This window comes from Anomalospiza imberbis, chromosome 35 (assembly GCF_031753505.1).
Source record: "Anomalospiza imberbis isolate Cuckoo-Finch-1a 21T00152 chromosome 35, ASM3175350v1, whole genome shotgun sequence".
NCBI lineage: Eukaryota > Metazoa > Chordata > Aves > Passeriformes > Viduidae > Anomalospiza > Anomalospiza imberbis.
The window spans coordinates 223,903-251,078 of NC_089715.1; the positions used below are offsets into that span (position 1 = coordinate 223,903).

At 49.4% G+C, this 27,176-nt stretch overlaps 1 protein-coding gene and 2 pseudogenes across 1 annotated transcript; 1 reads left to right on the forward strand and 2 right to left on the reverse strand.

Moving 5' to 3' along the window:
* LOC137464036 (zinc finger protein 208-like) overlaps positions 1–27,176 on the reverse strand; it is a 1,110,012-nt pseudogene that overhangs the window by 28,538 nt on the left and 1,054,298 nt on the right.
* Positions 1–27,176, forward strand: part of LOC137464035 (zinc finger protein 850-like) — a 1,110,255-nt pseudogene that overhangs the window by 20,119 nt on the left and 1,062,960 nt on the right.
* Positions 981–16,287, reverse strand: LOC137464055 (uncharacterized). Its single transcript, XM_068175373.1, has 4 exons — positions 16,093–16,287; positions 14,017–14,095; positions 11,615–12,696; positions 981–1,109 (listed from the first exon to the last, which is right to left on the reverse strand). The coding sequence occupies exons 1-4, from the start codon at positions 16,285–16,287 to the stop codon at positions 981–983; spliced, it is 1,485 nt and encodes a 494-aa protein (XP_068031474.1).

Sequence of the window (27,176 nt, forward strand, 5' to 3'; positions counted from 1 at the left end):
TATGATTTATGCTAATCAATTGGCATAAATAAAGAAGTGAGGGTCTTCAGCGTGTGGGTCAAGCTATGTCTATGTGTATTTTGGGTTCTCCTTTGAGAATGATCAGCAGTCCAGGAGATCATCCACAAAAGTCAACAACAGGGAATTTATTTAACAATAAATGTGCAGTAGACAGATAGAAAGGGATAGGAAACAGGAGAGTGAGAAGGAAAGAGCGGGAAATGGAGGATGGGGTGGGGAAGGAAAGAGTGGGGGTGCATGGGTGTGGGGAAGATCAGGAGTGGGGTGGGGAAGAGATCAAACAGAGGACAGCACACAACTCTTGGCTCCAGCAGTGTCCCATCCGTCCTTGGTCACCCTGCGCTTCTCTGCGCTGGAGTCCCGGTGGTTCTTGTGGAGGTGGGGAAACAAGGTCATTCACCTGGGGTTATCTTTCTCCGCTCCATGTTGCGGGTATCCAGGGAACCGTTTTCCTCTTTGCCATGTGAAGAAAGAATGGGTTTGCCTTCATTTACCTGCAATGCTGAGGCCCAAGGAGCATTTCTAAGCTCCTAAACCACCCTCCCTGGGGCAGGATGGGGATGCACCCCCATAATGCCGCTTAGCAGGTGGGTTGTGTTGTGCTCGTTCGTCCGCACAGGCGCACGGCGGGGTTTTTCTCAGCTGCGGTGTGAAGCAGGGGCTTTAAAAGAGGCCTCTGGGGAGTGCGGTGACCCGGAGCAGGCAAGCAGGGGCATGGCACGGCTTTGAGGGTGTGGCATGGCAGTTTGCATAGCAGTTTGCACTCAGTTTGCTCAGGCAGGGTTGCAGGTTTCCAGGTGGCCCCTGTTGGAAAGGTTTGCTGTGTGTTGCTTTCGGTGCTTTTGTAGTTTGGTTTCAGGGTTTCTGTTAGTAATGGTCTTCACACAACCAAAAACGCTAGTTAGTGCAAATCTGTGTAACCAAATGGAACCCTCCAGGCAGGATGTGTCTGTACAGACTCATTCTTGTGTGGACTGTTTGAGCTTAGCAGTGGTTTCAGGGGCATTGCAGATGAAATCTGCCTGCGGTGTGAACAGGTCAATGATCTCCTCACACTGGTGGCCGAGCTTAGAGAGGAAGTTGAAAGACTAAGGAGTATCAGGGAAAGTGAAAGGGAAAGAGACTGGTGGAGTTCAGCCCTTCCATCTTTACGGGAAGCCCACCAAGGGTCAGAGGACTCCCATGCCTCCCACTGTCAGGCAATAGAAGAACGCTTGGTGGATAAAGGGGACTGGAAATGGGTCCCTGCTCGGGGAAGTATTAATAAAAATTCCTCCCAGCCCCCATCCCTTAGTCAGGTGCCACTTCAGAACAGGCATGAGCTCCTGGATCTAGAGAGTCAGGAAGAATTAGAAGAAAGTTATCTGCCTCCCAGTTATGACTCATCTGTAAGACAGATCACTACTTGTAACACCAAAAAGAGAAGAAGAGTAGTCATAGTGGGTGACTCCCTCCTGAGGGGAACAGAGGGCCCCATATGTCGACCAGAGCCACCCCACAGGGAGGTCTGCTGCCTCCCTGGGGCCCGGGTACGGGATATCACTGACACACTGCCTGGGCTGATTCAGCCCTCTGATTATTGCCCACTGCTGATACCCCAGGCTGGCAGTGATGAGATTGAAAACAGGAGTGTCAGGGCAATTAAAAGGGACTTTGGGGCATTGGGTCAGGTGGTTAATAGGACAGGGGCACAGACAGTCTTTTCCTCAGTCCCTTTGGAGTCTGAGAAAAATGCTGAAAGCAATAGGAGAGCTCAAGTTATTAACAAGTGGCCCAAGGGTTGGTGTTGCCAGCAGAATATTTCAGATTCTTTAATCATGGGGCAACTTTTACAGCACCTGGCCTGCTTGGACCAGATGGGCTCCATCTTTCTCCTAAGGGCAGAAGACTTTTAGCTCATGAACTGTCAGAACTTGTTGAGAAGGCTTTAAACTAGGTCTGACGGGGAAGGGGATGTAGCTGGGTTGTCTGGAAGCAGGCTCATGGGTGGTAAGCCTGAGTTAGGGGTGAAATCAGCAGCCCAGCTGAGGTGGGCTGAAAAAAGGCAGTCCAGGAAAATATTTGAGTTTGTGGAGGACAATTTTTTGTTGAAGCTGATGGGTGAGCCCACCAGGGGAGGGACTATATTGGATCTGTTGTTTGTAAATAGAGATGGGCTGGTGGGAGATGTGGTGGGTGGAGGCCACTTGGGGCACAGTGATAATGAAACTATAGAATTCTCAATATTTGGTGAAGTCACGAGGAACACTAATAAGACTTTTACATTGGACTTCGGAGGGCAGACTTTTGCCTGCTTAGGAGACTTATTCAGAGAGTTCCTTGGGAAGCAGCCCTTAAAAACAAGGGAGTTCAGGAAAGGTGGGCATGCTTCAAAACAGAGATCTCGAGGGCACAGGAACACACTGTCCCTGTGTGCCGAAAGATGAGTCGACGAGACAAACGTCCAGTCTGGATGGGCAAGGAGGTTTTGAAGGAACTTAGGAATAAAAAGAGGATGTATCATCTTTGGAAGGTGGGTCAGGTCTCTCAGGAAGTATTTAAAGGACTTGCTAGGGCATGAAGGAAAGAAATTAGGGAGGCTAAAGCTCAGTTTGAACTTAAAATGGCAGGTTTTGTAAAGGATAATAAAAAATATTTTTACAAATATATCAATGGTAAAAGGCAGGGTAAGACCAACCATTGTTTGTTATTAGATGTGGAAGGGAATTTAATGGCTGTAGATCAGGAGAAGGCAGAGGTGCTTAATGCCATTTTTTGCCTCAGTTTTTGGTAAGAAGAAAATTTGCCATCAGGACAACTGTCCTTCTGGGCTGGCAGATGGTGTCAGGGAGCAGAGTGGACCACTGTTATCCAAGAGGAGGCAGACAGAGAACTGCTGAGCTGCTTGGATGTTCATAAATCTCTGGGACCAGATGGGATCCACCCCAGGGTGATAGGGAGCTGGCAGATGAGCTTGCCAAGCCACTCTCCATCATTTACCAGCAGTCCTGGCTCACTGGTAAGGTCCCAGATGACTGGAAGCTGCCCAATGTGATGCCCATTCACAGCAAGGGTGGGAAGGAGGATCCTGGTAATTACAGGCCAGTCAGCCTGACCTCAGTACCCGGTAAGGTCATGGAACAGTTCATACTGAGTGCCATCACACAGCACTTCCAGGATGGCCAGGGTGTCAGACCCAGCCAGCAGGGGTTTAGGAGGGCTAGGTCGTGTTTGATGAACCTGGTCTCCTTTCATGACCAGGTGACCCTCCTGGTGGATGCAGGAAAGGCTGTGGATGTGTCTATTTGGACTCCAGCAAGGCCTTTGGCACTGTCTCCCACAGCACACTCCTGGAAAAGCTGCAGCCCACGGCTGGGACAGGAGCCCTCTGTGCTGGGTTCAGAACTGGCTGGATGGCCGGCCCAGAGAGTGGTGGTGAGCGGTGCTGCATCCAGCTGGGGACAGTCACCAGTGCTGTCCCTCAGGGCTCTGTGCTGGGCCAGCTCTGTTCAATATTTTTATTGACCACATGGATGAGGGGATTGAGTCCTTCATTAGTAAATCTGCAGATGACACTGAGCTGGGAGCGTGTGTCCATCTGTTGGAAGGTAGGAGGGCTCTGCAGGGACACCTGGAATGCTTGGATGGATGGGCAGAGGCCAAAAGGATGAAGATTAACAAGTCCAAGTGCCCAGACCTGCATTTTGGCCACAATAACCCCCTGCACTGCTCTAGGCTGGGGACGGTGTGGCTGGACAGTGCCCAGGCAGAAAGGGACCTGGGGGCACTGGTCGACAGCAGGCTGGACACGAGCCAGCAGTGTGCCCAGGTGGCCAAGAAGGCCAATGGCTCCTGGCTGGATCAGGAATGGTGTGGCCAGCAGGAGCAGGAAGGTCATTCTTCCCCTCTACTCCGCACTGGTGTACTTGGCATTCTTCCCCTGTAGTGGCGCCGTACCATGAGTGCTGTGTCCAGTTCTGGCCCCTCTGTTTGGGAAGGACGTTGAGATGCTCGAGAGAAGAGCGACAAGGCTGGTGAGGGGCTTGGAACACAAATCCTGTGAGGAACAACTGAGGGAGCTGGGGTTGCTTAGCCTGGAGAAAAGGAGACTCAGAGGTGACCTTGTCGCTCTCTACAACCTCCTGAAAGGTGGTTGTAGTCAGGTGGGGCTTGGTCTCTTTCTCCAGGCAGCAAATGTCAGAACTTGCGGACACAGTCTCAAGCTGTGTCAGGGGAAATATAGGTTGGATACTAGGAGGAAGTTTTTCACAGAAAGAGTGATAAAATATCAGAATGGCCTGCCTGGGGAGGTGGGGGAATCACCATCTCTGGGAATGTTCACAAAAAGACTGGATATGGCACTTGGTGCCATGGGTCAGTTAAGGTGTTTAGGGCATGGGTTAGACTTGATGATCTTGAAGGTCTCTTCCAACCCAGTTGTCAGGGTCCGCAAATACATGCAGGGTCCCTGATAGGTTCTTTTTGGAGATCTCAAAGCACAAAAGACACAGCAGGGGACACAACACTTTGCTTAAACAAAAATGCACTTTTATTTAGTGCCAACAACTGCGATAGTGGGAGAGAAATAAAGAGATAGAGTGAAAGATAGAGAAAGAGGGGAAGGGGATTATAGCTACCAGTCTGAAGAGACGAGGCCCTCGGAGCTTGACGAGATGCTCATAGGCTGTCTTCTCCAGGTGGGGTCCGGACAAAGTCCTCAAAACTCCTTCAGTCTTTTATAGGGTTCTTCAAAGCGGGTGGCATCTGGCCAAAGCAGCAGTTCTCCTGGCTACATGGTGGGTGTGGACTCATTTTGGGAACCAGTTGTAGTCATCACGTCAGTGCAGGACCAAGAGTACAGGACCGAAGGTACAGGACAAACTGATTAGGGCTCAGTCCACCATGACCAGTCCATTGTTCTCGCACTGAGTTCCCATGGCATCGCATACCAGTCCTTAAGGCTTGGCAGATTTTCCACCTCAGCCAGGCTAGAGCTACTTTCAGGGTCTAGGGTCTCAGTCCTTGGAGGCAGTCGTGAGGCAAACATGAGGGATTTTCGGACAGACCCTGACACCACCCCGTGACTCACGACTGGCGACGAGAGTACTCCATCAGCAAGGTCTGCAGCGTTGTCACAAAGTCTTCAGGGCTTGACTCATCAGTGTCTGGCAGCATATATCCCAGAAAAACAGAAACAGGAAAAAGATATCGAAGAGGAAGAGGGAAAAAGTAAAACAAGGACAGGGATTAAGAAAAGATAGAATAGGAAATAATGATCAATATTGATTATAACAATTTTTCTTATAATTGAAACAATTTCTTTGAAAACAATCAAAACAAATCACAAAATTCTTTTACAAATTTCTTACTAATCAAAACAAACAATGAACAACTAATTAATTTGCTGTTGCAGGCCTAATGTTTTACTGCTCGTGTAGTTCTTCTTGTGTCAATAACTCTAGGAATGTCTTTAACAAAAGGGGTTTTTACTGAACTGTGTGCATCTATAATTGATGTCAATCGGGTCAGCTGCCTCATCATTTTCCAATTCAAAATGTATAAAATGGCTGATAAAACAAAACCAATTAAAACCAAGATCAAAAGAACAACAATAGGATGGCACACTTTATTCAGGATGCCTGTAGCAGTAGGTGACCACCCAAAAAGAGTATCCCACCATCTGTGTTCAGCATCCTTCCTTACTCTTTCTAAAACGTGATGTATCTCCTTCACATCATGATGGACTGTTACCAGGGTCTTTTGCCCATTTCTCTTGACCTTTTCTAAAATTTCAATTAAGTCCTGGTGAAGCAACAATTGCTTAATCAAAGTTAAATTCATTCCAATAGAGGCAGGCAATATCTGGTGAATTAGTGTAAAATTGGATTGTAAAAGGTGGTAAGACATAACTGGGACAGTATAAGAAAAATCACATCCCGTAATCGTGGTAAAGTTACAGACACAAAAATTTGAATGATTCTTTGGATTCACTGCTACATTTTCTATAAGCACTACATCACAAGCAGTCCTTACACACACACACCCATTACCTATGTACACTAATATTGTTACAGGAGTTTCATCAGGGTGAACTTCAAAATGGCAAATATTCTGCTCTGTGTCCAAACAAATGTCTTGAGCTATAATTGCATTACTTTCACAAATAAAACCTTGTGTCTCCCGGACAATACAAGATTCCAAATTTACAGTTTGCCATTTCTTATCAATTTGACGGGCCCATTCTCTATGCTCGGAAGGATAGAGAATAGCTCCGTCATGATTCAGTCCTAATGCAATGATAGGGAAAATCAAATGCACTGAAGCATTAGATATCGTTAACACAAAAGCTGTGGCTGTGTTTGTACTTGGGTTGTAAGTGAAGTTCACCAAATTCCACCAGGATTGGAATTCCTTTTCAAAATCATTTGCATTGTCCCAAATTATTTTTCGAATTTCAGTAGGGAAAATGCCTTCTTCACCTTCTCTTATAATTGAGGCAACAACTGTCTGCATCCAGAGCTGTGCCTGGATGCAGCTAAGGGCCAGGGAAATGTTGTTTTGTGCAACACTAAGTGCATCAATTATTAATTTGTGATCATTCACATTTATTTTTTCCCAATTTGGTAATATGTTTGATAACAACCACTGTTGTGTTCCCAGGGCAGATAAAGAGGACTGCAGGGGTTGTTGTAATTTTGTCAAGTCTCTTGTGGTGGCAACTAGTTTATTCATCAATACTTCTGAATCAATACTATTTAGGATTCCCAATCCTGTTCCCACAACACCGGTTATGTCTCTTGCCATCCGTTTTTTGGAAGGGTTCCGTTTTCGCAGCCAGGTGGTCCACCCTTGAAACGAAGTTTGCAAAAAGGGTGAACAGTTTGGCTGAATTTCTGAGACATTGTTCTGCATCAGTAATTTAACTTGTTTAAGAGACCATGCCGGATTGAACAATATTTGCTGTTGGCCAGTTTTCTTTATTACATATGGTCCGATCTCAAAAATTTTCGGGGTGAGCATGACCGGTGGTTGGGTGGTGGGCACAGTAGGCATTACTACATTGACATCGAGTTCTCCCCAGTGTTTAGTGTTGTTTTCACCACATATCACTCTGTGAGAAAATTGTACATCTGTTAGGTTCAACCAGCAGTTCTGATTCTGAGTCTCACAGTGTAGAACACGACCGTGGGGCCCTATACCAGAGCTGTGTATGGGTTCAATGAGGGATCCATCAATTAATTCACATCGAATTGCAACATCATTACCTCGTATTACTGCAAAAGGAGGGAAAACATTATTTTTGCTATGCAACACTACGGGAGTCTGCACACCAGAGTACATGACCACTGCAGTTAACATGGGTTTTGCCACAGCATTTATTTTAAACCTGTAAATTAAACCTTTCAAGCTTGACTGATCTGCTGAGTTATTTTGCCAATTACACGTCACATAAATTGATTTAGTTAAAGTAAAGTTGTACCAACAATCAGTGGGTTCATTCTTACAAAGCTTCGTGATCTCAACATTATTGGTGCTAGGGTCTAATGTATAGTTTCCAACATCCTTCTGACGACAACACAACAAAAGGGAATCTTGCTTGTTGCATTTCCATGTTGTAGTGGGACAGAGTCCTGCTGTAATGTTGGGGTGCAAACTGCTTGTTATACCAGGTTCTAAAAGATTTCCAGCTACTGCGATGTTAGTAGCTTTCTCATGAGATAGTCCTTCTACTTTTCTGCATCCTACCTTAATGTCTTCACCAATTGTCCCAGTCAGCATTCTGGCCCAGTCTTTTCGGTCCCAACCCCACTCACTTCGACGGTATACCTCTGAGTCATGCAGCACTACAGTCGCTAGGTTTGGGCGACGATCTCTGGGGTAGGATCCTTGGACACTGGTGTACCTGAGGGTAGCTTCAGACCACGGCCACTCAGCCGGATCTTGGCCATAATGGTGTGGCAGGATGCAAAGAAGTATGAATAATGTTAACATGGTTATCTGACTTTCATATCACTCAGAGCGTCCCTCGGAGTTCTCCTGTAATAACAAACACAGAAAAATCTGCCATCTAAAGGCAGAACCTTTTAAAAAGAGGGAATTATCCAGCGGGTACTTATCCGGTGTTCTTTACCTAGAGCATCGGATGCTACCCAAGCAAATTTATTCAAAGGGGTTTTCAGCACTAGTGGTACCTCCCCTACAGTGGGAAGGTCAACTAGGACAGGTTGTCCGGGATAATGAGCTGGATTTTTGGGATCATTTGGCCCCTTTAGTGCTGGAATTATGGTTGGAGCTTTCGGGCAAAAGGCGGTGATTTTCGGACATCCGTTTGCCCCCCATCTTTCATTCACACTTTGTACAGCTTTATACAGTCGACCATCCCAGCCTCCTTCTTGTGGTTTCAAAAGTCTTTTTAGGAGACCATTGGTTCTTTCTACAATTCCGTTGGCTTGAGGGTAATAGGGGGTGTGAAATGTCCATTTTATTCCTTCACCTCTTGCCCATTCCTGCACTACTTTGGCAGTAAAGTGGGACCCATTATCAGATTGTATTTCCTGTGGTTTTGGAAAGGTCCCAAACCATATCTGCAATGCTTTGACAGTGCTTTCTCCTGTAGCCCTTTTGAAGGCCTCAGCTTGAGCTAATCCAGATATTATCTCAACTCCCACTAACACAAAATGCTTACCTCCTGATTGCTTAAAAGGACCAATATAATCTACCTGCCATGCATCCCATAAGCCTTTACCTTTTCTTAAGTGTAGTGGGTCATCCTCTAGGGGATGTCTTTCTAGCCGTTTGCGACACTGCTCACAGGCTGACACACAAGTTTTGCACATTTCCCTGGTAACTGGCCAACCCCGAGCATGAGCTTCTTTATACAAATCTTTTGCACCTGTGTGTTGTCTTTTTACATGCAACCATTCTAACAAATGTTCCCAATCTTCAGTAATTTCATCCTTTTTTAGGGGGCTCAACTTAGCTAATTCATCAGCTCTGTTATTCCATTCTCCTGCTAGATTCCCGTCTGTCTGGTGAGAAGCTACCCACCCCACAGCAAAATTCCCTCGACTTGCAATTTGTAGGATTTCTTGCCACTTTTCTTTCTGCCATACTGGGATTCTATTAACTTCCCAATCATTCTGTTGCCAGAAAGGCAACCATTCAGTACAGCCTTTGTATACAGCATAGGAATCGGTGTAAATGCAAACAAGAGAGGTGTTCTGTGCTTCCCTCTGGAAAACACTCCAAACAGCTATCAACTCCCCAACTTGAGCGCTGCCCTCCCCCTCTGTGATAATTTGTTCGCCCGAGGAAGTATGGAGGGCCACGGCCTTGAATTTCCACGCTTTTCCTTCTCTCTTAGATGAAGCATCTGTAAACCATGAGTTAGGTGACTGCTCAGGGGAAAAGGGAGGGGCTACCTTAATCACTGAAACAGGTTTGTCTTCACTATTATTCAGATTTTCTGTTTCTTGTATTGACAAATTTTTCACAGCTCCTTCTGTGATTGAGAAAATGTGGCAATAGTGCTCTATTTGTGCATACCATTTTCTCACGGAGGCCCGCTGAGCTACTCCTTCAGGAGGAGGAGTCCCAGTAGTAACTATTTTGATTACTTTGAAAGGACCTCTTAATACAATTGGTTGCTGTCTTGTGATTTTTTCTACTTCAACAAGAGCCATGCTAACAACAAATAGCCCCTTCTCCCAAATGGTATACCTTTTTTCTGCATCTTTAAAACCACGGGAGTAAAAGCTAACGGGTCTGGTCGGGCCTTCGGGACCCCTCTGCCATATATGTACAGACAATCCTGAGGATGCAAATCCCCATTCTACTTGAAAAGGATCTGTAGGATGAATGGGACCCAATGCTTGATAAGCTGTTGCTTCAAAAATCAGCAGTTGCAATGCTTCTTCCTGCGAGGGGCTCCAGTCCCATTTTACTCCCTTTCTCAACAGGTCATAAAGAGGCCTAGCAATAATTGAAAAATCTGGAATATGTTTCCTCCAAAACACTAACAATCCTAAAGCTTGTTGCAGTTCTTTCCTGGATTCTGGCATTTTAATCTGATCTAAGGAGGTTAAAGTATCGGGGGGAATACATGTCATACCTCCTTTCCACCATATTCCTAAAAATTTCACTTCTTGTGAAGGTTTTTGTATTTTCTCTGAGGGGATCTGTAAACCTAGGCTTTCTAAATGAGAGATTATTTTCTCTTGAGTATTCCCCACTACTTCTTTTTCTTCTCCTCCCACAAGGATATCATCAATGTACTGATAAACAGCTACAGTGTCAGGTTTAGATATGGCTTCTAACTCCTGGGCTAAAGCATGGTGGGCTAAAGTGGGTGAATGCTTGTACCCTTGGGGCAAACGTGTAAAGGTATATTGCTGTCCTTCCCACACAAAAGCAAAACGGTCCATGTCTTCTGGCTGTATAGGTATCATAAAAAACATGTCTTTAACGTCTATTGTTGCCATAAAAGAGTGGGCTTTTTCTTGAATTGCTATTATTAACTCAGCTAAATTTGGGACAGCTGCTGTAAGAGGGTCTGTGTTAGCATTAAGACGGCGGTAGTCTACTGTCAGTCTCCACTTCCCATTAGGTTTTTTAACTGGCCATATTGGGGAGTTAAACGGACTATGAGTGTTAATAATAACTCCCTGATCTTTCAATTCTTGAATAACTGGCTTGATGCCATCTTTAGCACCAGAAGGCAAGGGATACTGTTTTACAGAAGTGATTTTACTGAATGGTAGTGGTGGAGCTATTTTAAGCAGCCTGATGTCAAGGCGTGGCGCGCCAAAAGACCACAAAAGACCTTCTGAGTCTTCCCACTGTTTCCCAGCAAGTATATCCATCCCTAACAGACTGTCCGGAATATTTCCAATTACCATTTTGACAACTATTAAGTTGTCTTCCCCGGGCAATGTAATTTTTACTAAAGCGATACCCATAGGCTCTGTAGTTCCTAGGGCATTTAAGACACAACACCGTTTTTTGCTAGGAACAACTCCACATTTTTGAGCATCTTCATTTTTCAGTGCACTAATCTGGGCTCCGGTGTCTACCACAAAGGTTACTAAAGCTCGTTTGGGACCGACAATTGCTGTAATCAATAAGTCACCTGTTCTTGGGTTTTTTGTGAGCTTTCTCAAAAACAGCCATTCTCCGTCTCTTTGCTCACTAACAAGAGACGGAGTTTCTAGTTTAAAGCAGGCTGGTTTGTTTTACTGCCTTGGAACTGTAGGGAAGGTTTTTGTAGCCCATTGTCTAAAGCTCGTGTAGGAGAATGGTTTGGCTTTTCATCAAGAGTTTGTAAAGGGGGTTGTTTTGGCTTGTAGCTTGAAGCTTGTGGAGGAGGGGGTGCGCTAGGTTGTACATCAGGTGAATTCAGTATCATGGGTTTGGGACTGCGCCAGTTTGAAATTATTTTAACTAATTTTTCATATGGTAAGCCATCCATCACTTCTCGTGGCACTCCCCTTTTTAGTCCCATTAGCCACAACTGTTGGCGACTAGAGATCTGTTTCCCCTTTTCTGGTTTTTCATTTGGAGAAACAATGTGCCTGACCCCTCTGGTTTTTTCAGGCTTATCATCTGGGAGATTCACCGATCCATATTTTCTGCTGTAACTAATTAACTCTTCTGCAACTTGGCTCCATGTCCACACTTTATGGCTATTATCAGATTGTACGCTTAAAGGTTGGGCTGGAGTTGCAAGAGACGTGAAGCTTGGGCTAGTGGAACCAGTTTGGTCAGTAGGGTTGCCAAGAAATCTATCTAGCCTGTCTACAGGGGTGATAGATGCAATGGTTTTCTGAAGGAGGATTGCAGTTGGTTTAAGGGACTCAGGGAGACCTCGAATTAGAGGTGTCATTATTTCAGGTTTTACTGGCAATTGCATAGGTGATTCATAGCCAGAAATCAATGTTCTTTCATGTATCATTTGCAAGCAGGCAGCTTTGTGAATGTTTTCTAAAAGTTGATCTGGCGTGCCGGTAATGGCTAGAGGATCCCCTCTTTCAAGGGGGCTAAGTCCCCCTGCCCAGTAAGCTGCGCGCTGTGTCAGGGACCATGGAGCTCGAGTATTCCCTGTTGTTAAGAAAACTCCATGTCCCCAATAGCCACTGGCTTCTTGCTCACTTAATTTAATTTGGTCTCCTCCAGTGAGTGAGACTCTAAACACATATTCTGTCTCTGATTCTTGAGGGAGACGTGAATATTCTTTCTTTAATTTGGCTAATTCAGTGGCAGTGTATGGTATTTCTTTTGTGGTAATGTGAGGGTCAAAATCCTCTTCATTTATAAAATTGTATTCTGTTTTAATGAGAGGTCTCAAATTGGAACAACAAGATTCTCCACAATTTTGTATGTGTACCAATTCTTTCTGGGGGTATATGTGTTTAATGTGGCGTGCTTCTTTCTCTTCTACTTCTTTTGGTGATTCTACATGTTTTAAGTTTTTATCTCTCCCTTCTCTAAGACTTCTTTCATATTCTAATTCTTTCTGCAAAACTTCTACTAGGGTTTGTAGGGAGTCTATTACTGCTTTTTCTTTGCTCACCCGTTTCTCCCTCTCTTCTCTAAGACTCCTTTCATGTTCTAATTCCTTCTGCAAAACTTCCACCAAATTTTGCAAGGAGTCTATGACTGCCTTCTCTTCAGTCACCCGTTTAAAACGGGTTTCAATGGCTGCCGATAGGCAAGCACCCAAAACTGAGCAGAGAATTGTTTTATTTCTGCCCAGCTTATATCTGGCATCATGTTGCAAAGAATATATTCTATCTACGACGTGTTCAAAGCTAAACCAATTATCCTGTGCCCATCCCTCTCCAGCTGGAGAGGGTCTAGCACCATATTTCGCTAGCAAAGCAAAAAACGTATCTTTATCTTTTTCAGTCATTTTGTGAAGGGACCAAAACCACTTTCAGGGAGGTACTCTTAAGTTACACACAAGCACAGCTAAAACTGTGTTTCCCTTCGCTTCCCTGGAGTGGGTGAGGGGACCAAAACTGTTTGGGAGGTACTCCTTAGTTACAAATAGTTGTCTCCTCAACTGCACCAAACAGCTCAAAGACACACACAAAAAAAATAAAACAACAAAGTCCCATCTTTTGTACAAATGAGATCTTTTAAAAATCCTGAAGACAGGGGATGCTTTTCGCCTGGGTGTATGCAGTTTGCGGGAAATTCCACTCGCCCCCCTTGCTTTCTAGACAGCGCTCACTGTACGTGGCGTGCTAGGTGCGGCTGAAGCGAGGGTCCTTCCCCTGTTACAAACTACATACAACCCGCAACCCTTAATCTGTCTACCAAGATCCTGCCGACTACGCCAATTTAATGTCAGGGTCCGCAAATACATGCAGGGTCCCTGATAGGTTCTTTTTGGAGATCTCAAAGCACAAAAGACACAGCAGGGGACACAACACTTTGCTTAAACAAAAATGCACTTTTATTTAGTGCCAACAACTGCGATAGTGGGAGAGAAATAAAGAGATAGAGTGAAAGATAGAGAAAGAGGGGAAGGGGATTATAGCTACCAGTCTGAAGAGACGAGGCCCTCGGAGCTTGACGAGATGCTCATAGGCTGTCTTCTCCAGGTGGGGTCCGGACAAAGTCCTCAAAACTCCTTCAGTCTTTTATAGGGTTCTTCAAAGCGGGTGGCATCTGGCCAAAGCAGCAGTTCTCCTGGCTACATGGTGGGTGTGGACTCATTTTGGGAACCAGTTGTAGTCATCACGTCAGTGCAGGACCAAGAGTACAGGACCGAAGGTACAGGACAAACTGATTAGGGCTCAGTCCACCATGACCAGTCCATTGTTCTCGCACTGAGTTCCCATGGCATCGCATACCAGTCCTTAAGGCTTGGCAGATTTTCCACCTCAGCCAGGCTAGAGCTACTTTCAGGGTCTAGGGTCTCAGTCCTTGGAGGCAGTCGTGAGGCAAACATGAGGGATTTTCGGACAGACCCTGACACCAGTCATTCTGTGATTCTGTGAAAGCAGCCCACACCTAAAGTCAACATCTGTGCAGGCCAAAAGGCAACACTGTCATCCTTCCTCAGCTCGCTCTCCCTGACCAGGCTGCCTTGCTGTTGGCATGGGTGGTGGGGCAGCAGGGTCATGACATGCGCATGCGTCACAATGGCCTCGGGGCACGATGTCACCGCGGGTCACAAAGGCCTGGTGGGCATGGCCGCCTTTCTGCCAGAGGCCTGGTGGTTTCCATGCAGATGCCCCTGGACACAAAGGCCTTCTTAATGCCTTTGCCCCTTGACTTTGCCTACCCTTGTTCCTCTCTCAATGATCTGCAGCTCTCTCTTGTCCCACCTTTGTTCCTCCCCTCAACATCCCCAAGGAAGCTCTGTGCAAAAGTGCCAAAGTGCTTTTCCCACCCAGCCCACCGTGGGTCCCAGCACACAGCCCCAACTTCCTGGAGAAAGTTCATCAGGAAGGCAAATGTGGATATTCTCAGTTCAGTCAGAGAGAAAAAGATAAGGTTTTCTAACCAGGCGAGAGCCTGGGAGACATTTGGGAAAGAATGTAAATAATTCTCTAATCTCTCTTGTTGTTCATATTGTTTATAGATTGTTTCTGCCACTGTGCGTCATTCACTGCACACCAATGGTGTGAGATGTTTTTACTCTAAGACCAACAAAATCAGTCCGCACAATGTTCTCTATAAATAGAGCGGTGCATTTGAAATAAATCAGAGTTCATTCTCTTTGCCTTTGATTTGGAGTAATTTTCGTTCCCGTCCTGCTCTACAGCGACACCACTCCTTCTGCTTTTGTCCTTCCTAACAAGGCCATTTTCATCCTAGAATCCCCATGAAATGGGAACCCGGAGCTTGTGGAAGTGCCTGAAAGATGCCCTGTTCCTCTGCAGGGACACTGAGGCTGTAACAGGAGCAGGAGCCCTCTCTGGGGAAGCCTCCTCCGAGCTGGAATGTGTGCCATGCTGGGAGAGGAGCAGGAAGGGGAGAACGCTGGGCGCTGTGAGGCAGGAGCAGGAGGTTTGGGCCGCAGGACATTCCGTCTGCGCCGCTGCCCCGCAATGGGCGGCCGCGCCCGGAGCTCTGGGCCTGGCCCCGCGTGCGCTGAGCTCCTGACACTGCGGGAGCTCCCCGGGCTGGGCTCAGGTTCCCGCTGGGATTGGGCAGCAGGCTGGGCTCCACTGGGATCAGGAGCGGCTGGAAATATCTCTGTCCATCTCCACTTTCTGCTGCTGCTAGGAAGAAATAATCAAGCGAGTCGAGAAGTTCTGGTTTCTCTTTCTCCTGGTGGAATTTTTCATTGTATTTGACACTCCAGAGGCAATTTCTGTGATGGCCTCTGTCAGTTGATTCTAGTTCAGCAGCAGCAGCAGCAGCAACAGGGCTGTGTTTGAGCACTGCAGATGTGGCCTGTGTGGCTTCAATTCTCCGTGACTTAGTGCTCAGGGACTTGAGAGCATTTCAAGATCTGCTAATCATGATTCCTGTGACAAAAAGTCTGAGTTTCCTGTGACAAAAGCACTCTGGGTAGCACTGACAAAATTGCTGGCCAGCTTCTGCAAATAATTTGTAATAAAAGTAATCTTTGATTGTTCCTGTTGGTTTGGTTGTGGGGTTTTTCCCCTGTGTTTTAGTTTTTTAAGATTGTCCACAAAGGCCATTCCTTGTGCCATTTCTCATTTTGTTTCTCTCTACCTTTGCTGTGGCCCCAGACTGTGTCAATGAGGAGCTGTGCTCTCAGTGGCTTTAAATGAACTAAAGGATCTCCCAGGAAAGTTTTCACCAGAAATCCTCCTTTTGTTCCCTCCTCTGGAGCTGTGCAGCAATGTCTGTGTGCAGAGCTGGGGGCAGATCAGGGCTGACACAGCAGCCCTGGTCCTGCTGGCCACACCATTCCTGATCCAGGCCAGGAGCCATTGGCCTTCTTGGCCACCTGGGCACACTGCTGGCTCATGTCCAGCCTGCTGTCCATCAGTCCCTGCAGGTCCCTTTCTGCCTGGCTGCTGTCCAGCCACTCTGTCCCCAGCCTGTAGCGCTGCAGGGGTTGTTGTGGCCAAGGTGCAGGACCTGGCACTTGGACTTGTTAAACCTCACCTTGTTGGATTTGGGCCCTGGATCCAGCCCTGGATCCAGGTCCCTCTGCAGAGCCCTCCTGCCTTCCAGAAGATCAACACCCACACCCAGCTTGGTGTCATCTGCAAATTTGCTGATGCTGGACTGAATCCCCTCATGCAGATCATCCATGCAGGCATTGAAATCCACACTGTCTGGCTCTGACCCCTCGGCCATCCTGTGGGTGCCCTGTGATGGCACTCAGGGTGATCTGTTCCAGAACCTTGCCGGGCGCTGAGGTCAGGCTGACAGGCCTGGAGTTCCCCAGATCCTCCTCCCAGCCCTTCTTGGGGATGGGCTCACACTGGCACCTCCAGTGCTCTGGGACCTCCCTGGTGAGCCAGGACTGATGGTAAATGATGGAGAGCAGCTTGGGGAGCTCATCCACCAGCTCCCTCATCCCCCTAGGATGGATCCCATCTGATCCCATACACCTGTGAGCATCTGAGTGGCCCAGCAGGTCCCCAGCTGCTTCCTCCTGGATTCCAGAGGCCTGTTCTGCTCCCTGTGCCCATCTACCAGCCCAGGAGAACTCTTGTCCTGAGGACAACCTGTCCGTATATTGAAAATTGATACAAACAAGGTGTTAAGTAGCTTGGACTTTTCCTTATCTTTAGTTCCTGTATGCTCCACTGCATCCAATGAGTAGAGGTTCTCCTTCCCACTCCATTTGCTATAATTTTTTTATAAGAACATGTTTTATTCTTCTTACAGAAGATGCCAGGTTGAGTTCTAATTGAGCTTTCACCTCTCAGCTTCTCTTTCTGAATGACCTAAGAACATCTTTAAACACTTTCTGAGTTGCCACTTCTTCTTTCCCCTGAGTTCCCACAAAAGCTCCACGGGCAGCCAGGGCAGTCATTTTCCTCACCAGCTCATCTTTGGCCACACTGGGACAGGCTGCTTCTTCCCCCTTAAGATTACTTTCTGGAAATGTGTCCATCCTCCCTGGACCCCTTTGTTTTCAATGTTTTCCATTAAAAATCAGTACCTGATTCGGTACTCCCCAAATCAGCATCCTAAATAGGCCAAAGTTTGCCCTTCCTAATTCCAGTGTGGCAGTTTTGTTGCTGCCCCTCCTTCTTTTGCAGATCAATGAAAACTTGATTATTTCATGGTCACTGTGCCCCAGGCAGCCTCCGACCCCCACATCTGCCACCAGCCCTTCTCTGTTTGTGAGCAGCAGGAGACAGAGCTTTCCTTGGCAGTGGAGTGTTACCAAAAATTTGGTAAAACAGAAAACTCCTTCACACCAATGCAGCATTAAGAAGCAGCATTCTTTATTCAGCTGGGTGCACGGGGGATAGCTCCTCCCAAAGCCGAGCAGGCCGAGTGCAGGAAATTTTCTGTTCATAATCTGTGTTTTGCACACATGTTCACTGATTGTCCTGGACTAAACACACATCTGATAATCATTTCCCCAGAATCATTAACATATTTCCCCTCCCCTTTACCCATGCTCTCTTCTGTCCTGGGGGTCTCTCTGGTGGTCCCTGGTGGTCGTGGACCCCAATGTTCCAGTGGGCCTGGCTGAGCTGGCAGGACACTGAGGCTGGTGAACTTCCAGTTCTCCTTCTGACACAATGGGCATTGTGTGGTTTCCATAGGCCTGGGGCTTTGGAGAACAAGCTCCAGGTGTCAGCTAACTTGGTGGAGACAATTTTTCATCTGGTAACATGAGGTCACAGAGTGATCTATGACATCACAGAGTGGGTTATGTGAGGTCATCAAGAAGCTACAGCATCATAGATTGCCTCTGTGACATCACAGAGCCAGCTGTGACATTACGGGACAGAGGTCTGAAATCACAGAGCAGATTATGACATCACAGAGTTGGCTGTGACATCAGAGACCAGCTGTGTGACATTAGAGAATGGACTGTGACATGTCAGTGCAGGCTGTGACATCACAGAGGGGCTGTGTGACATCCCAGGAGGGTCACTGGGTTGGTCACTCTGCCCCAGCTCCCCCTCACAGTTTCTCCCAACAAGTCCAATGCTGTTCATGCCCAGCAGGGTCCCTGTCCCCCGGTATCCCCCCGGTCCACCTGGAGCCACAGCCCCCACCAAAGGATGTTCCACAGGATCCACCCCAGAGCCTGACATGGGGAAAAGGGGCCAGGGCTGTGTGACCAGGACATCAAGGACGTGGATTATCCAGGTCCCCTGTGGCCTGGTTTGGGTTCCCCAGGGCAGGAAAGATGTCTGGAAGCTGGAGCAGGGTTAGGGAAGGGCCTCCAAGGTGGGGCTGGAGCCCTTGGACTGTGAGCAGAGGCTGAGGGAGCTGGGCTTGTCCAGCCTGGAGCAGGGAAGGCTGAGGGGCTCCTCATCCCAGCCTGGCAGTGCCAGCGAGGAGGGGATGGAGAACACAGAGCCAGGCTCTTCACCGGGGGCCTGGTGGGAGACAGAAGCCAATGGGTGGAAGGGGCAAGAGGGGAGATCAGCCAGGCCAGGAGGAGATGAAATTAGTCAGGCTGGTTTCAGCATTACCTCAACACCAAAAGCAGACGGACCTCCCTTCTCCATCCACCACTGACAGCTTTGCAAATCAGGAAGTGTTCTGAGCTTTTTTGCCCCCACTCCAGGACGAGCATTCTGATACAAGATCTTAATTGTGTTTATTATTTATCACAGAACTACATTTGTCTAAAATTAATTTTAATATGGAAATCACTTGTGGATGGTGGACTCATCAGACACTGCTGGGACATTGCACATAGCTCAGGGAAGAGTGTGATTGTTATTAAATTGTGTCCTGTTCAACCGTGGTCTGTTGGCCATGAAGAGAAACTTTCTGTGCCTCTGAGTCTCACCAGTTTCCGACCCCCAAGGACACAAACCTGATGAGTTGTGGTTCCCACTCCAGTGGTGGCGCTTGGACCTCCCTCCATCCCCAGAGCAGAGCTCCCTTGTCCCAGAAAGTCCCTGGCAATGCAGGGATGAAGGAAACAGGACAGGCTGTGGGGATCAGGGGCAGGGCACGGCCAGGGATTTGGGGTGGTTGTGAGCCCAGGGCAGGACCCGGCCCTTGGCCTTGGTGAACCTCATCCAATTGTCCTGGGCCCATGGCTCCAGCCTGTCCAGATCCCTCTGCAGAGCTTCTGCCCTCCAGCACAGCCACACTCCCACCCAGCTTGGGCTCACCTGGGAACTGCCTGAGGGTGCCCTCGATGGCCTCGTCCAGATCAGCAATCAAGAGATTTCACTGACCTGGCCCCAGTCCTGAGCCCTGGGGACACCCCTGGGTGTGACTCCATTCCTCGGCTGCTCTGAGTGCCAGGGGTTGGATGAGGGAAATGGTGGGGAGGGGTTGGGGACAAAGTGTTATTGATTGTCAGCCATGAAGGGTCTTGATTTTCACATTTATTCAGACTGCATCAGGAGGTGCTGGGGGTCAATATCAATTGGACATTGCTGATATCAAACTACAAACAGGAAAAACAGGAAAAGAAAACAGGACAAAACAGTTCTCTCTGCATAGTTTTCAAAACAGAATATTCACTTTAAATACACTTCTGCAATCTATTTAAGTAACCTCAGAAGGATTGAAAACTTCAATTATTCCCAGCTGCATTTCTTGTTTGGGAATTTTAAATAAATAGTTATGAGCCTTTTTCACTGAGTTCCTGAACTGAAGAGCTCAACAAAGAAGAGGCCTCTGGAGTAGTAAAATTCATCAGCAGCCTCCAAGGGGCTGAGGATCCATCCCCATCAGAGCAGCAATGACCAGAAATGGGCACAGCTTTGTGGCTGCCCCAGCTCTGGGATGGGCCCTGGCCCTGGAGCAGGAGCAGCTCTGGAGGGCCCCAAGGCCGGGCTCTTGTGCTGGCCTGGGCAGATGGGATGGCAGCAGGAGCTGCAGAGCTCTCAGCACCTCAGCCCGAGGGGAGCAGGGCACCCAGGGAGCCTCCTTTGGCCTTGGCCAAGCCCCTTCCCCCATGGCTGGGGCTGAGTCCTGGCTGAGCTGCAGCTGCTGCTGTGCCCTGGCCAGGGGCTGAGGCCGTGGGGCCAGTGGCCAGAGCAACCTGGGCTGAGCAGAGCTGTGGGGCCAGAGCCGGCTGGGCTGTGCTGGGGAGAGGCCCTTGGTGCTGCACAGAGCTCAGGGCAGCTGGCAGAGCTTGCAGGGAGCTGGGCTGGGCTCAGAGAGCCTGGCACAGAAACCATCAGTGTCCATCCCAGCCTGGCTGAGCGTGCAGGGCAGGACTCAGCCCAGGCCTTGTGGGGCAGGGCCAGCGCCTGTGCAAGGCATGGAAAACAGGCAAGTGCCCGAGAGAGGAGGCTGCTCTGTGCCCTTGGGGGCATGGACACAGCAGGAACACTCAGGAGCCCAAAGAGCCTCCATGGCTGTGCTGGAGACCAAGGCTGGAGCAGGGAAATGCAGGGCTGCTGCGCCATGGGGAGGGCATTGAATTCCAGCACACACCTCAGCTCTCTGATGGTCCCGGCACCATGCTGGGCCCTGTTCCAGGCTGGAGCAGAGCAGATGTTGATGGCACAGGAGCCCTGCGGGGCTGGCAGGGACCTGCAGCTTGCAAGGTGCTCTGCTCTCCCTCAGCTCCTCTCTGAGAGATCCAGTCCCAGCTCGGCACCTCAGGGCACAAGTGGCACTGCCTGGTCATGGGCACACAGCTGATGTCTGCCTGGAAAGGGGCACAGGTGTTAATACTTGTACATTTCATATTATACAAGCACATTTTTTATTATCTGAGTCACTTCAGTACTTTTAAGAAACATCAATTTTCTGATGTACTGATGGCAGAAGGAGAAGAAATACTGGTCTTCCCATCTCCTTGAGTCACCAATATTCTGTTTATTCTTTCCTCTCCCTCTTCCTTTAGGTGTTTCCAGTTCTCCTGTTGAAATGGCCATGTCAAAAGATATCTCTGCACTAGACCAGGTGGATCTATGTACTTCCCGTTGCACCCAGATTTCCCCCTCCAGATGCTTTCTGGTCTTTCAAATGTCTCTCAATGGACTGGTTCCACGCTTTGCACATCAGGGAGTGGCCCAATCTTTTTGAAGTTCAAATAAATATGAATTACATCTTACTATTTTTAAATCTATCATAGAATTGCCTTTTCTTATGTCTTTGTCTAAAACTGCTCCTGTAGAGAAATCGCTTGGGGATGGGGGACATGTCAGATGCTGCTGGGACATCACAGAGAGCTGAGGGAACAGCTGTGATGGTTATTAAACTGTTCAAATGTTCAATTTGTGTTTGTTGGCAAGAAACCTTTCTGTGCCTCTGAGTGTCACCATCCCTGAGCCCAAAGGACACAGACCTGATGAGTTGTGGTTCCCACTGCAGGGGCACTTGGACCTTGGTTCTGCACAGGAGAGCTCTTGATCCACTTTCCCTCTTTTCCTCCCTCTGGCCATGGAGGGAGCTCCTGACTTCAGCCTGTGACTCGTGTGTGCGAAGAGCAAATCTGGGCAGAATCGGGGCAGGGAGGGGTTGGGGGGCCTTGGGATCTGTGCTGGGCACAGAAGGTGTTTTCCATTGCTCTGGGACTGTCTGCTGTGCAAAGTGGATTTAATATCCAGCAGAGAAGTGACTTTTGCATTTGATGGAGCTGTGCCTTCCCTTGGGTTTGTTGGCTGACAAGAAATGAACATCCCTCTGTGTCTCGGGCAGCTCCTTCAACAAGGAAAGCAGGTGGGAGTTGGAGCCAAGGAGCTGAAAGCTGCAGGTGCAGCCTGGGCTGGAGGGAGCTCAGATTTGCACAAGGCTGCTCTGAGTGCCAGGGCTTGGATGGGGGAAATGGTGGGGTGGGGGTAGGGACAGAGTCTGATTGATTGTCAGCCATGAAGGGTCTTGATTTTCATATCTATTCCAACTGCATGAGGAGATACTTGGATTCAGTGTCCATTTGAGATTGCAGATTTCAATAAATTAATAGGGAAAAAACTAAACAGGACCTAAAAATGGTTTATCACTGCCTGTGTAAATAAAATACATTCACTTCAACTCCACTACTGGAATCTGCCTAATTAACCACTAAAGATTTGAAAACTTAAATCTAATTATTCCCAGATGCTTGGCTTGTTAAGGTGTTCTGAACGTTAATGAGCTCTGGGACGCTGAATTGCTGAACTGAAGAGCTGAAGGCTGAGCAAGCCTCTGGAGCAGTAAAATTCAGCAGCAGCCTCCAAGTTGCTGAGGATGTCAGCAGCCCCCACTGAGGCCATCCCTGCCCAGAGACCGTGGGGGAATGGGCAGACAAGGAGAGCGTCCCTGGGGCTGGGGCAGCAGAACTCAGAGGCACCAGCGGCTCCAGCTGGGAAATGGAGTGTGGAATGTGGCTGTGAAAGCCCTGCCTGGGCTGTGCCAAGCAGGACACACAAGCCCTGACCCCCATCCCCCAAACAACTCTCTCAAGGAGACATTTCAAAGGAATTACAATTGTTTGTGTCCTCTGAGTTGGATGAACAGGAGAAATACCAATAAGAGATTCTCCGGAGCTCCAAACAACAAAACAGCCTTTACTGGCAACTTTAGAAAATCAGGGAAACTTTGGCAAAAGGTTTAGCATGACATTCAATCAACAAAAAACACTTCTCAGAGCATTACCTTGGCCCATTCACTTCCCAAACTCTAAGCCTGTTCAGTTGTAAGGTAATCAACATTTGTAAGTGGATTGAAGTAGAAGACGACAGAAAGAGAGAAAGACAAAAAAATATATAGAGAAGCACACAGACAGCTACCAACTCCTGGATTCCAGTGGTGTTCAGATAGAAATTCCAAGAGGAGGTAGGGTCAAGCTGTGTGCTTGCCTTGTGGTCAGCCTTAAATACCCCTTGGTGTTCCTGGGCCCTTCCCCCAGGTGGGACTTGGGGTCATTTGGTCACTCAGGAGCTGGGCTGGGGGCTCCAGAGGTGGCTGTGGAGCATTGCCTGTGCTGTGCCAGGGACTGGCAGACACTGCTGGGCTGGGATAGAGGCTCTGGGGGGATTGGGGTTCCAGGGCAGGGCAGGGCTGGGGTTCCATGGCAGGGCAAGGCTGGACCTGCCCCTTCCTCCCCACACATGAAATGTTTCCAGCCAACAATCTCCTCCAGTCTGTCACAACAGGCAGTGTTGGAGGTGAAATCCCAGTTCATGCCATGGGCACCTGGACGAGAAGGACAGTTCTTTTCCATAGGAAGGAAAGCACAGAGCCCCTGTGCTTGGAAGGCAGGTGAGAGCCTCACTAGGCCAAGGCCAGCAAGACTTGTCAGGAATGGCAGATTTTGTCTGGGAGCAATCTTTGGATTTAGGGAATTTTGGAGGTGGAACCACAGTCTCGGCTATGGGCACCTGGAGCAACTGGGAGTGACTGAGTCTACACTGGGGGCAACTGGGATTGACTGGGATCATGCTGGGGAAAAGTGGGATCATAGTGGACACATACTGGGATCACACTTGGAGTGACTGGGTCTATGCGAGGGACCACTGAGAGCAACTGGGATCACCCTGGGAGCAACTGGGACCATGCTGGGTGCCACTGGGATCACTATGGCATCAGAGTAGGATCATACTGGGAGTGACTGGGTCTGTGCTAGAGGCAACTGGGATCATACTGGGAGGAAATGGGACCATGCTGGGGACAAATGGGATCATACTGGGAGCAACTGGCACCACACTGAGGGTGACTGGAGTCATTCTGGGATCATACTGGAAGTGACCTGGAGCAGGCTGAGGGCAACTGGGACCATGTTGGGGAAAATGGGATATACAGAAAGTGACTGGATCATGCTGGAGGTGACTGGGAGTGGCAATGAGCAACTGGAATCATACTGGAAGCTACTGAGAGCAACTGGGAGTGAGTGGAAACACTCTGGGATCAACAGGGATATACTGGGAGAGACCAAGAGTGACTGGGATCACAGAGGAACCATAAAGGAAGTTACTGGAATAATCCTGAGACTGTCTGGGAGTGACTGGAATCATACTGGGAGTGACTGGAATCATACTGGGTGACTTGGAGTGACTGGGACCATACTGGGGGCATCTGGCACTGTAATGAGAGTGACTGGGTTCATACTGGGAAGGACTGGAACCATACTGGGAGTGCCTGGAACTATTATAGGGGTGAATGGGAACACACCTGGGAGCATGCTGGGACGATATTGGGAGTGACAGGGATGATACTGGGATCACACTGAGTGTAACTGGAAGTGACTGGGACCATACTGGGGGTGACTGTGAGCCACAGGGCCCATGCTGGGAGTGTCCTGGGGGGAACTGGGGCAACTGGCCCAGCTGGGGCTCTGGGTTGTTCTCCCCCAGGGCTGCCCCAGGTCCTGCTGCCACCAGTGGCCCCACAGAGCTGAGGGACAGGGGACAGGGGACAAGGACTGGGGACAGGCAAGGGACAGGGCACAGCTGAGGGAAAGGGGACAGGGACAGGGCACAGCCGAAGGACAGGAGACAGCCAAGGGGTAGGGGACAGGGGACAGCCAAGGCACTGGGCACAGTTGAGGGACAGGGGACAGGGACAGGGCACAGCCGAGGGACAGGGCACAGCCAGGGAACACGGCCTGGCCAAGGGACACTGAGCTCCAGCACTTTGGGCTGTTGCCCTTGGGCTCCCAGCGCAGGCCCAGGGGCAGAATCTTCTCCAGAAACTGTTGTTGGCTTTCAGCTCTGCTCTGGAACATTCCCCAGGAGCCCTGCAGTGGCTGCAGCATGGCCGGGTGCCTGGGGCCACCAAAGCCGCTCCGGCAGTGCCCTCCTGCCCCGGGCAGGGCACACAACACCCAAGGAAAGGCTCGTGCTGGGCTCAGGGTAGGGACAGGGCACTCCCCTGGTGCTGGCCTTCCCCTCCCACACCCACCTTTGTGCTCCAGAGCCTCCCGACCATATCTGATGTATTTTGGGAGCCCTTCCACACAGGTGTGTCCCAGGTAATACTTCATCTGCTCCACCATGATCCCTTTGGATTCCCAGCACCTGTGGGTGATCTAGGCGGCACCATCGGACACTGCAAAGCTCCCAGATCCCAGCTGGAAGCAGATGAAATCCCAGCCCTCATAGCCATACTGGTGGGATCCATGGACACTCCGTTGGACAGGAGGTCACAGCTGGAAACCACCTGCACCCTGTGCAGACCTTGGAACGAGGAGAGAACGGACCCATGGAGTCGTATCCAAGCCACAGGGAGCCCCTTGAAGCCCCCTGGATTCCCATCCCAGCCCCAGAGATCCCCCCCATCCCCAGAGATCCCATCCCAGCCCCTCAGAGTCCTCCATTCCCACAGATCCCAGCCCAGCCCCTGGCTCCCCCCACTCCCCCTGCTCTGGTTGTACCGGCCCCATCTCCAGGTCACTGTCGGCCACGGGCCGGTTCCTGTCTTTGAGCCGGATCTGGCTATCCCAATGTCCCAGCTCTGGCTATCCCAATGTCCCAGCTCTGGCTATCCCCATATCCCAGCTCTGGCTGTCCCAATATCCCAGCTCTGGCTATCCCAATGTCCCAGCCCTGCCTATCCCCATATCCCAGCTCTGGCTATCCCAATATCCCAGCTCTGCCTATCCCAATGTGCCAGCTCTGGCTGTCCCAATATCCTGGCTCTGGCTAATCCAATGTCCCAGCTCTGCCTATCCCAATATTCCTGCTCTGGCAGTCCCAATGTCCCGGCTCTGGCCATCCCATTTTCCCAGCTCTGGCTATCCCCATATCCCTGCTCTGGCTGTCCCAATGTCCCAGCTCTGGCTGTCCCAATATCCCAGCTCTGCCTATCCCAATGTCCCAGCTCTGGCTATCCCAATGTCCCAGCTCTGGCTGTCCCGATATCCCAGCTCTGGCTATCCCAATGTCCCAGCTCTGGCTATCCCAATATCCCAGCTCTGCCTATCCCAATGTCCCAGCTCTGCCTATCCCAATGTCCCGGCTCTGGCAGTCCCAATATCCTGGCTCTGGCTGTCCCAATATCCCTGCTCTGGCTATCCCAATGTCCCTGCTCTGGCTATCCCAATATCCAGGCTTTGGCTATCTCAATATCCCGGCTCTGGCTATCTCAATATCCCAACTCTGGCTATCCCAATATCCCGACTCTGGCTATCCCAATGTCCTGGCTGGCAGAGCTGGGAAGGAGGTTCAGAGGCTCAGAGCCAAGGAAAGGGGGTTCAGGGACTGGGAGAGCTGGGATGGGGTGTCCAGGGAATCCTGTGTCCAGGAAAGGCGGTGCCAGGGCTCCTGAGTATGAGGAAAGGAGGGGCTGGGGGCTGGGAAAGGCAGGAATGGGGACGCAGGGGTCCCAGGTCAGGGAAAAGGGTGGGGCTGGGGGCTGGGAGAGGCAGGGGGCCGGGAACATGTTGTGTTTGTGCCAGGTAAGGGGGTGCAGGGGGGTCTGAGTGCCGGGCAAAGGGGTAAAAGGGTGTGTCAGTTTTCAGGAATGGGGGTGCAGGGGGGTCTCAGGGTCACAGAAATGGGGGGCAGGGACGTGGAGAGGTAGAAGGGAGTTCCAGGGGGTCCTTGAGCCCAGGAAAGGGGAGTCCAGGGTTTCCCAAAAAGGGGGTACCAGGTACTCCTTAACCCCAATGCAGCATTAAGAAGCAGCATTCTTTATTCAGCTGGGTGCACGGGGGATAGCTCCTCCCAAAGCCGAGCATGCTGAGTGCAGGAAAGTTTCTGTTCATATTCTGTATTTTGCACACATATTCACTGATTGTCCTGGACTGAACATACATCTGATAATCATTTCCCCAGAATCATTAAAATATTTCCCCTCCCCTTTACCCATGCTCTCTTCTGTCCTGGGGGTCTCTCTGGTGGTCCCTGGTGGTCGTGGACCCCAATGTTCCAGGGGGCCTGGCTGAGCTGGCAGGACACTGAGGCTGGTGAACTTTCAGTTCCCCTTCTGACACAATGGGCATTGTGTGGTTTCCATAGGCCTGGGGTTTTGGAGAACAAGCTCCAGGTGTCAGCTAACTTGGTGGAGACAATTTATCATCTGGTAACATGAGGCCACAGAGTGGGCTATGACATCACAGAGGGGGTTATGTGAAGTCATTGAGAAGCTACAGCATCATAGATTGCCTCTGTGACATCACAGAGCCAGCTGTGACATCACAGGACAGATGTCTG